At 35.3% G+C, this 10,750-nt stretch overlaps 2 protein-coding genes across 2 annotated transcripts; one reads left to right on the top strand and one right to left on the bottom strand.

Moving 5' to 3' along the window:
- Positions 1-269: 269 nt before the first annotated feature.
- Positions 270-2,348, bottom strand: LOC117316696. Its single transcript, XM_033871431.1, has 2 exons — positions 2,104-2,348; positions 270-1,144 (listed from the first exon to the last, which is right to left on the bottom strand). The coding sequence occupies exons 1-2, from the start codon at positions 2,140-2,142 to the stop codon at positions 830-832; spliced, it is 354 nt and encodes a 117-aa protein (XP_033727322.1). The 5' UTR covers positions 2,143-2,348; the 3' UTR covers positions 270-829.
- Positions 2,349-2,425: 77 nt separating this feature from the next.
- On the top strand, positions 2,426-10,497 carry LOC117316695. The gene is made up of 3 exons (XM_033871430.1): positions 2,426-2,529; positions 8,031-8,087; positions 9,886-10,497. The coding sequence occupies exons 2-3, from the start codon at positions 8,046-8,048 to the stop codon at positions 10,294-10,296; spliced, it is 453 nt and encodes a 150-aa protein (XP_033727321.1). The 5' UTR covers positions 2,426-2,529; positions 8,031-8,045; the 3' UTR covers positions 10,297-10,497.
- Positions 10,498-10,750: the final 253 nt, after the last annotated feature.

Below are 10,750 nucleotides of genomic sequence, written 5' to 3'. Positions count from 1 at the left end.
CCCCCCGTTTTTCAAACGGCAGGGGACTAATAAAGCAATTAGATCATCAATATACTCATCGACATTATCTATCTCCACAGACTCTACCTATGAGTATACAGTAGTCATGACAACCAGTATGTATTAAATACTAAGAATTCACGCTTGAATATCATTATTCAGATATTCAGGATACCCAATAGTGTCAAGGGAATTTGGCATTGCAATAAAGACACTTTCCATTTTTGTAAATGAGCTTTTGAATTAAAAAGAAAGAAAGAAAACGAGAATAAATTGTATTGCTTTATCTGTGTTTTAATAGAAAGTTCAATAATGAGAAGTGTTTAAGAGATTCCGTGATCTCCACTTGACATCAAAAGTTCGTATAAGAACAAATAATTTTATGGCAATAGCCTTTGACTTTCAAAGGCAATCTTCCTGGCGCTCAGGTAAGTTTTATGCGAATTATCACCCTTCTACAAGATTGTAAATTGGGTTCTATCTTATTGTATTGGTAACGTGGAAAACGCCGAAGTGCTAATAGGCAAAGATAGCTAGAAGCTATTAATCAGTCAAACCAAATCAATTTACTTTTAAGTTACATGAGGCCACAACAAATAGTTATATATATATTTAGAAAACCATTCCAGATACTAGATTCATATCCTATGATTTTGACACGTGTTTCGTATGTAGGATTTCTTCCCTAAAATTGCAGCACAATATAACTATTGTATTTTGTTTTCTTTTTAATGATAAAAGCATGGCAATATCTTTTGTGACAAGTATGAATTGAATTTGATAAGTTAACACACTGTTCTATGTGTACATGTCATTTTTATAGGAAAGCTTAACACAAAATGCATCCCCCAGATCCCTTTTTGTGGATGGTTGTTTCCCCCTTTATATTGTGGTTGATAAAGAATTGATGACGTCCGCGTCCACTGGTGATTTCAAGCGAATTTCCTTTAATGTCGTAAATAGTTACTGTTGCATTTTTCCAAACGCCAACTTTTTCCTTTGGAAGGTAGTCGATAGCTTCCTGGAGTAATCTGCGCATGCTCCCCTTTTCTTCATTGTCCACCGTACCTTCGTTTCCGCATTGTTTGAGTATAAGGCGCCCCAATTCTCTTTTATTGAATTCTTTGATCGTCACTTTGTCATCCTGGAAATGATAAAACGGTTATAAACAAAATTTTACCTTATGTTTCGTTATCTACCCGAGCTTCTTGAAAGGTGATCACCACTGCAGCATTTGACAACTTCCTAATGAAAGGAATAAAGGGCTTATTTCAAATAGTCTGTATCCCTATCTAAACTCCACGTTACACTAGGCTCAAAAATATGTGTAATTACACAGATATTTACGGATTTCCCCCCTCAAATTAACTGGTCAGACTGACAGGTTAACAAGCAAATGAGGTTCCAATATATATATCCCCCGAATCCCATAATGCAGTGCGAAAAGTGTGTTCTGTTATAATTTTAATATGGCCGGAAAAACACATGTTTGAGAGAAAACAACAACATATTTAAAGAGCAGAATAAGTTTGGCGAGGAGAGCATTTAAAGATATCTTCTGTTCAAGTTCAATTGTTGTAATGACATCAAAATGAGAGAAGAGGAGAGCTCTTAAGTTTTATGAACGTTTTTCTAATTAATTTGTCTGTTTCGTCAATAAAAATATGTTTAAATCATTCACTTGGATACTTGGTACATACAACTAATAACTAAACAAGCAGACGACACTTTCTGTTCCGCGTTCGTCTTTAACCTATGGGAGAGTAGTCTGAAGTTACACTTGACTGTATTTTTAACTACAACAGACTACACAAGGAACGTAAAAGCACGCAGACGGACGCACACAATGCATACTTGTATATTTAAAACAACACAATAACATTTAAATGAAACCGAGATTTATTCATCAATGATTTTTTTAATAAAACATAATCATTACATATCACCACAAGAAGCCTGACTTCTGATTCAGTGTTATTACCTGGACGGTTAAAACTAGCAGACACACATTATGACACAAAACTTTGCTTCAGTAGTCTTTTCCCGGATAATTAAAATGATAACCAATAAAACAGAACATCATAATTACAGACATATATTTACCTTAAAGGAAAGTTCTTGATCATAACTGGGATCCATCATTCGGTGTACTGCCAATGGTGTTAACGATCTGAGCTGAATAGTCCTAGAGGATGTCTCGAATTTGTTGTCAATAAACACTCAGTAATTTGTTTGCTCTATATGCCAATGTATCTTATGGTTCTACATGTATGTACAGGATGTTAAATTCAGTGCGTCTTTATAGAAAGGTTTGGAACAATTCTGTTTTATTGATTACGCACATATGCGTTTCATGGAAAAGCTCTATTTATAGTACCTTGCAAGGCATCTATGCAGCTTTCCAGTTCAAACCAGCTGTTTCAGGAAATCCCAGTCTTTAAATAAGTCCACGTAATATTGATTACATGATGTCATCGTCTGACAATCACTGCTTTCGTACCTCTACACAGAGATATAACGCCACGAAAGGTAAGTAGCTTTTATATACTTAGTATAAGTTAAATATATTTGTGATATTGTGAATAATGAGTAAAATGTTATTGACAACATTTTTCATTATATCCAGAAATGATCTTTTAATGTTTTATTTAATGTTATTGTTTGCTTTGATTTCGAGTCATTTTATGCTGAATGAGGAACTATTGCCTACAAAAGACATTTGTCCATCATGTGCAATAATGAACTCGAGCTATTTGAATAGGAAGGCAACTGTGTATCAATTATAAACGAAGAAATGTAATTCTGAAAGTTCTTATCAATGACCGTTTATCGCATATGGGTCAGTGTTGCGCCCCACCGTTTCGCTCATTAGTGCAGTCATATGTAAAATATAATTGTTGTATATCATAATAATCAGTTTATTCCGATTACATCAAGTTGCTTACAGGTTCCCAGTCCTGTTTGCACCGGTGGGCATAAAAGTTGTAATTTGGGAATACTTAGGATGAACGATATTTTACGAAAAAGCTAAATTTTGAATCTACTTCAAATTATTCTACTGTTTCGGTACATTAGTTACTGTTGCCTTGGAGTACTCAACACAAGATAGTTCCGGAATTGCGAGCCACCATAACCTCTACTCGAAAAATTAAGTGGTTAAATCAGTACACTAAATGGAAACTAAAGTCAATTAGTATTTCAAACTGAAGACTGTACAAAAGACGCTTAATTGAACAGTGCCTTTGATTACGCATTTATGGTGAATATCGATGAGGAATGTAAATATTGGCTTTATATTTGAAACTGGGCATAAATGGGTCCTTTCAAACACTGTAGACTTTAAGCCTACCAGCCAAGCTTACAAACCAGCAACTCAAAAGTATTATGGAGAAAAATAAGGCAGGAAAAACTATTTGTATAGCAATTGTGTCCCTGAAACCATAGTTGCCGTATTTTTCAGTAAGGCTCAAAACCATTCTGTCAAAAAAATTGTATCGCCTTCAAAGAAAAATTTGACACTGGACTTGCAGACAGTTGAGCTAAACCGTACAGTGCACCTTGTGACGTCGTCAATTTTCATTATAACATTCCAGTCTCCCAGTTTTATAGGTTTGTTCAGGTACATTGCAAACGCACTATCTCTCAAACCTAAATCATTACTGGTTTTCCTTTCCATTGCCCTTCATTATACAGTAACGTCCATCTTAATTGAAAATGATTACTTTTTCATCTCGATTTTTCTTTCTTTTTTTATCTTAAAATGATATGATTTGATGCCAAACTTCAATACATTATTTTCTTTCGTTCATTTGAAATGAAAATAAAACGTTACGTACTGCTTGTGATTTCAAATATCTTCCAAACAACTTGGTACTTTATTCTGATAACAAAGTGGCCCGGGATGTTGTTTTTTTTAACTAAAAATGCCAATTTACAACACATTTTCGGGTAGAAAATTAAAAACGAAAAAGCATGATTTTATTGAAGTAAAACGGCGCTTTTTCAGGACGAATAAAAGCGGGGGGGAAACCTGTCTAATAGGTGCCATTTAAGAAAGTCAAATCTGCAACTTGCTAGTAGGTGCACAAGAATAGTCTAGAATAGACAAGTTATTTTCTAAATATCACTCCATGTCGATGTTAATGTAAATACATGTAGTCGTTAACAAGAATCAAGTGATTGCAAATGAAATGTAAATTAGCAATAGTTTATGCAGTTTCAATATTTACTTTTGACCCACACACAGGGACACACCATTTCGTAATAGCACACAGGTGCCCTGTCTTCTTAATGTAGAGAATACATGTGAAAGTATAGTATACTAATGAATCAGTTGTTAAAAACTGCTGTAGTCCCGAATGCAAGGCTATCTGATAATGTATTCCACACCTAATGCATATATCCCCGTACCGTTGTCAATGTAAATAAACGTAAACAGGACATGTAAGTCATATGCAGAATTGACACGACATACCTGTTCCCAGAAATCAATTGATGTCGGGCCTCAGGTACGTTCCGAGAACGGAACAAGGAACAAAATGCAATGATAGAATAATCGATTTCTTAAATTATGATAAAAACGGTATACGCATGTATATATATATACATTGGCATGATTCATAAAATTGTCTTCCTTCCTCATTTGTGTTACTCGAGTATTTTGACAAATATTTTCTTTTTGTTCTCGAGTAACTTAATCATCACTGTTTAACTTATAAACAAGGAAAACATGAAAATCATTCCCTGAATATTGGTGAACATGTTTGCTTACCTTTAGAAATCTCAATTTATCATTTTTTATTTGTGATGAACATTCATTCGTAACCTTAATTCACAACCAGTGGTGATCAATTACAGGTAATCATCAAGGCATTATTAAACTTGTGTTCATAACAACAATAAATACAACGTTTTTTTACGGGCACAGATTATGTGATTACATTCGTATGTATTCCAATGAAATAAAGTACGCAAACACCTTAACACTAACACGGTTTAGAGTTATATGTTGGAAGCTATGGAGCAATTGTATTTTCATCCGAATTAGAAGAAGCGGCCTGATTAATCGAGTCACCAGCATCAATGAAAGTGACCAACACTTAAGCTGTAAAATGTATTCATCTTTAATTGCCACCTAGATAAAAGCTTAAATGTCCAATTACAACGCAAATTTGATTTATTGCTGATTCTGTATTCACCATATTAATTAGTGGTCAGTTGATGGACCCAAGCCAACAGGTGATAATTAATTAAGTCAATTAGTATCAAGAGAAATACCAGGGATACCAAATCATGTTGGAAAAAAACAGTAGTCTCCACGAGACAAATCATATTAAAGATAAACATATAAAAATATTAATGATAATTAAGTAGTTATTATTGAATTAGTTAAATCTTATGTTCTTAGTTCTTCCAAAAGAATGACCTAATATGATTTTGTTTTACAGTATTTAATCACTTAAAACTGTACAGTATCTTAAATATATATACATATTCGTACTATGGTTGTCTTTTGCCAATTTAGCTGATGAAAATGGTATATGGTATGTAAATTTTAGTTAAATAATGATGAAATGAGATGAATTTAAAGTTTGTGTAAAATACAGGTAAAACCATGTAAAGTGGGAGAATACAGGTAAAATACAGGTAATGTGGGAGAACACAGGTAAGATCCAGGTAAGGTATATATGAAGCAGACTATAATGACTGTCACGACATACCTGCCCCAATGTTATTTTTAAAAAGTGGGCGAAAGAAGAACACACCGAATTGACTCACTTATTCGCGTTGGTCCCGAATCAGACTTTAATCTGGTAATGGAATACATAATACATGTCCCTCGACGATATCGTTGCCAATGTAAGCAAACGTAAACAAAAAACCATTGAATAACGCCAGGCATCAAGTACGTTCCGGGAACACGATAGTGAAAGAGTTTTGAAATATAATGTAGGTGTTATTGAGATCAATATATATTTAATGTACATTAAACACACTACAGAGCAGTACCTTTCAATGAATAATGAAAAACAGTATCATATAGCTGTTTTTGTCCTATTTGCTAATTCTGTAGTTATATTCTAATTAAACTCATTCTCATTTAAACAAATTCCCATTCTTTACATGCTTGTCAACGCACAAAAGATAGGATAGTTCCTGATCTCATTACGTCGATGGCTAAGCTTTCCTGTCTAAATCTCGAAAAGGGGAGTATTTTTTATATTTTATTGCTGAGAATGAAATTCAATTTTGTTTTAGCATATTTTCACGTTCGGTTTAATGAGGTCCCTAAATTGTGTAATAGTACTTAACTCTAATTTTCTCACATACTTCACAGGGTTATCCAGCGGTTGCTAGGGAAAAGATTAATAGAATCTTTCACCCCCATGGGGGTGAGACATGGGAATCTCAACCCAAGGGGAAGATTCTTAAGTTGCCAAACACTCGGTAAGCCTCGTGTTTGGCAACTTGATAACCTTACCCCGAGGGTTGAGATTCCCCTGTCTCACTTCCATGGGGGTGAATGATTATTTTTCACTTACCCTGTTTACCTTCTTATGTATATAATATTGACGTTACATCAATGCAAGGAAATGTTGACGTGACGTGATTGAATTGTCGACGTGACGGCATGATACTGTTGCCGTGACGTCATGGTATTGTTGACGTGACAAAATACAATTGTTGTGAACGTGAGAAGAGCAGGTGTAGCTTGTCTTTCCCCTAATGTGAGATAAGCAAATCTCACCCCGGTAAAACTGCGGATATCCCTGTCCAGGGTAAGAGAATAATATAACCGTTCACCCCCTTGGGGATGAGACAGGGGAATCCCAACCCGAGGGAGAAGATTCTTAATTTGCCAAATACGAGGCTTGCCGAGTGTTTGGCAGCTTAATTATCTTACCCCGAGTTTTGAGATTCCCCTGTCTCACTTCCATGGGGGTGAATGATTATTTTTCACTTACCCTGTTTACCTTCTTATGTATCTAATATTGACGTTACATCAATGCAAGGAAATGTCGACGTGACGGCATTATATTGTTGCCGTGACGTCATGGTATTGTTGACGTGACGAAATGCAATTGTTGAGAACGTAAACAGAGCACGTATAGCTTGTTTTCCCTTTGGGGGAGATTAATAAAAACTTTCACCCTCTTTGGGGTGAGACAGGGAATATCAACCCTAGGGGAAGATTCTTAAGTTGCCAAACACGATGCTTGCCGAGTGTTTTGCAGCTTAATAACCTTACCCCGAGGGTTGAGATTCCCCTGTCTCACTTCCATAGGGGTGAATGATTATTTTTCTCTTACCCTGTTTACCCTCTTGTGTATCTAATATTGACGTTACATCAATGCTAATGCAATGACGTGACGTGATTGAATTGTCGACTTGACGTCATGGTACTGTTGCCGTGACGTCATGCCATTGTTGATGTGACAAAATACAATTGTTGAGAACGTGAGAGGAGCACGTGTAGCTTGTCTTTTCCCTTAGGGTGAGATTTTCTTATCTCACCCTAGGAAAAAGACAAGCTTCACGTGCTCTCGGTAAAACTGCGGATATCCATGTCAAGGGTAAGAGAAAAGAAAATCTCATCCCGGTAAAACTGCAGATATCCCTGTCCAGGGTAAGAGAAAAAACGATTTCACACAAGGGGGTAAAGACAGCTTGCACGCGCTACATGACGCTGCTCACAATAACGTAACGCCATCATTTTACATTGAGTAACCATATCTTAAACGATGACGTCATTAATTTTGACGCACATTCCAAACAGATTTGCAGATGGCGCGATGCAAAATTTTCATTAAAGCTAACATTTACTTGTACATTTAAGTATGTGAGGAAAATAATCAAGCATGGGTATGTTCCGCGAACAAGGATATCTCAACCCCGCGTGTAAGAGTTTAGCTGGCCCGCACTCGGCAAGTCTCGTGCTGATTGGCCAAACTCTTACACTCGGGTTGATATATATTATATCCCTGTCCGGACTCATGCTAGATTCTATCAATCTTTCCTTATATTTACAGAAACTAAAGAAAACAATGGGAAGTTCGAACTCAAGACGAAGAGAAACACCAGTACAGGTAAATAGTATACACAGTAGGATATGGCTAGGCGTCTATTTTGTATAGTCTACTAAGAACATACGGTACGTTAGTATACCCTTTATAATTGTATGTATAGATTTAATCAAGATTTGAAAAAAAAAAAAGGAAAGGAAAAAACATTATCAGCACTTTAGGCCTTCAGCATCGCCGACGAGACCTAGAAGGACAAAACAGCTACTAGATGCAGTTCGATGCATCTGTTGCGCTACTGTGTCTGACTCTCGATTTGTTTTGAAAGACCCTTTGTTTAACTCTTTGATGAATGCAATACAGACTAAGCAGCCATATTAATAAGGTTTACATGGTAGCATCGCCCATATCATTATACAATCATACATGATACATAAACGCTGCAAATAGCTTGGTTTGGACATATTTCTGATAATCAGGATATTGTTGAGCACTGATGATATAAGCTTAAACCGAATGGTCTGCATTCACTATGAATTATATTGATGCATGTATTTGTGGCATATCGTCGTTGAAAAATATTACTGGAGTGAAATAATTTTTAGCGATAAGTAGGCCTTTGAAATAAAATATGATATAACTTATTAAGACACTATCGAGTAACTTATTCCGGACAGTACCTAATATCGCTGATGAGTCCTAGAAGTGTAGTGGGTGGTAATGTCTAAGAACGACACAGCCGCTGGGTTCAACTTCAGACATTTATGAGATCGAGGAATTAAAAAACATTCTGAAATGTGTAATACAAGAAAGCAATTATAAGTACATTTTGTATTTATATGTAGCTCTCTTATCACATACACAAAAAAACGCACTCGCTACCGACAAATTACTCTCAATAAAAGCGAAATAATATAGTTTTACTTCACTTAATATTTAAACATATAGATCTATTATATATACATATAAAATCAAAATATCAAATGGAGACAAATTATTTCAAGTAAAAAATAACATTTAAAGGGTATAGTACTCGACCACAGTCTAACGTATCACAATTATTTTACTATTTGCATGGACACGACAGTACCTAACGGTAATTAATAATTATATCGTAAACAAAACTATTGATTACAGATACATATTAATGATTAACGAATTGTATAAAATCCTTCCTATTGGGTACACAACGTCTGGAGAACGCTGCGTTAATGTTGTAGGCTTGTTGCAAATAAAAAATTGGGGAACGTTTTCATACCGGTCTCATTTGATGAATTAGTGATGTCCTGTGAGTCTTTTTTTTTCACCGGAGGAATAAAATATCTGTACCGTTAAAACAACATATGTCTAGTGCTGTTCAGGACTTGTCAGTGGTGCTAGGGGCCTAACACAGAAAGAAGCAGGGAAAATTAAGCCAACATCTCAACAGTGCCTTAAAAGATAAGGGGATGTTTATCAGCCCCAAAATTTGATTAACTTGATTAATTTCTGACACCTTTTAAATGTTGACGGTGCAGAAGCCAAAATCTGTCTTATAAATCTGATGGGATCTTTTGTGTATTATGACATCACAACATATTTTCAAGGTTGAGCTCATCACTTGATATGCTGAATAACTAAAGTCATATAAAAAGTGTATATCAAAGAAAATTTGATGAACCTGATAATTTTTAAATTCTAAAGCTAGAAAACTATATTTACTCAAGTTATATATATACAGGCTGTGTATGTTAGTGTGTATGAAAGTTGTCTTTGTTTCTTTCTGTATCATGTGAATACTTTATGAGGAAAATATTAATAAAAATGTCAGAAGTTAAAAAAAACAAAAACATAAAAACTATATTTACTCAAATTTATTTTGCAGCAAACACAGATTTCCAGATCTCACTTATATTATACATGTAACATAATCGATGACCATTCCATCAATTATGCTCTACGGGAGAATGCCCATCGTTTAACCTGGGAAGAAACAGCCATGGGACGTGAGGCTCAAAGTCTGGCCACTCAGGAGCTGAACAGAACCATGAGGAACTGTGAACTTGTGATGTATCTTGCCAATACTACTATAACACTTGAAGCCGGCGATTGTGATAATAAAATTGTAATGCAGAAAAGATACGACGGTGAAATAGAATGGAAATTCACGAGAAGATCTTTCACACAGACTCTGTATAGTGGTGTGAGATCGTTAGGAAGTCGCTTGCTCGGCTTCTTCGGGCAGCTTCCAGGCATTGCAGCAGCTGCCGCTGTGAAAAGTATCATGCCTTTTTGATAATGTCTTGTGTCCCTGAAAAATAGGCATATATGTATTATAATAAATTATCGTGTGACCTCGCTTACAGGACCATACCGTAAATTGGGATATTTTACGTCTAATTGTCAGCCTTTTTAAAAATATATATACTTATGTTTCTGATATGATTCTTGTTTTATTTTATTTTGTAGAAACTAAAAAATAAACAATGTTTTAAAAGAACATCTAAAGTGAAAGTTATTTTTCCATGTCAACGTCAAAGGGTTGCTTTGTTAGAGCGAATAAAATGTTATACATATACAGTATAATCGTCACTTTGTTGTGTATTGTATAATGTGATCCTAATGAAGCGTTTTAACTATACGTGTACTTGTATTTGTGCCTGAATCGGGTAAGTCAGTCAGAACAAGAACTCGGATAGCAGTGTGACCTACATGTACAAACAACACACGTGTCACGTCCCGGAGGTTCA

This window comes from Pecten maximus, chromosome 18 (genome assembly GCF_902652985.1).
Source record: "Pecten maximus chromosome 18, xPecMax1.1, whole genome shotgun sequence".
Taxonomy (NCBI): Eukaryota; Metazoa; Mollusca; class Bivalvia; order Pectinida; family Pectinidae; genus Pecten; species Pecten maximus.
Note: the sequence above shows the minus strand (reverse complement) of the source record. Positions and strands in the feature narration are given on the sequence as shown.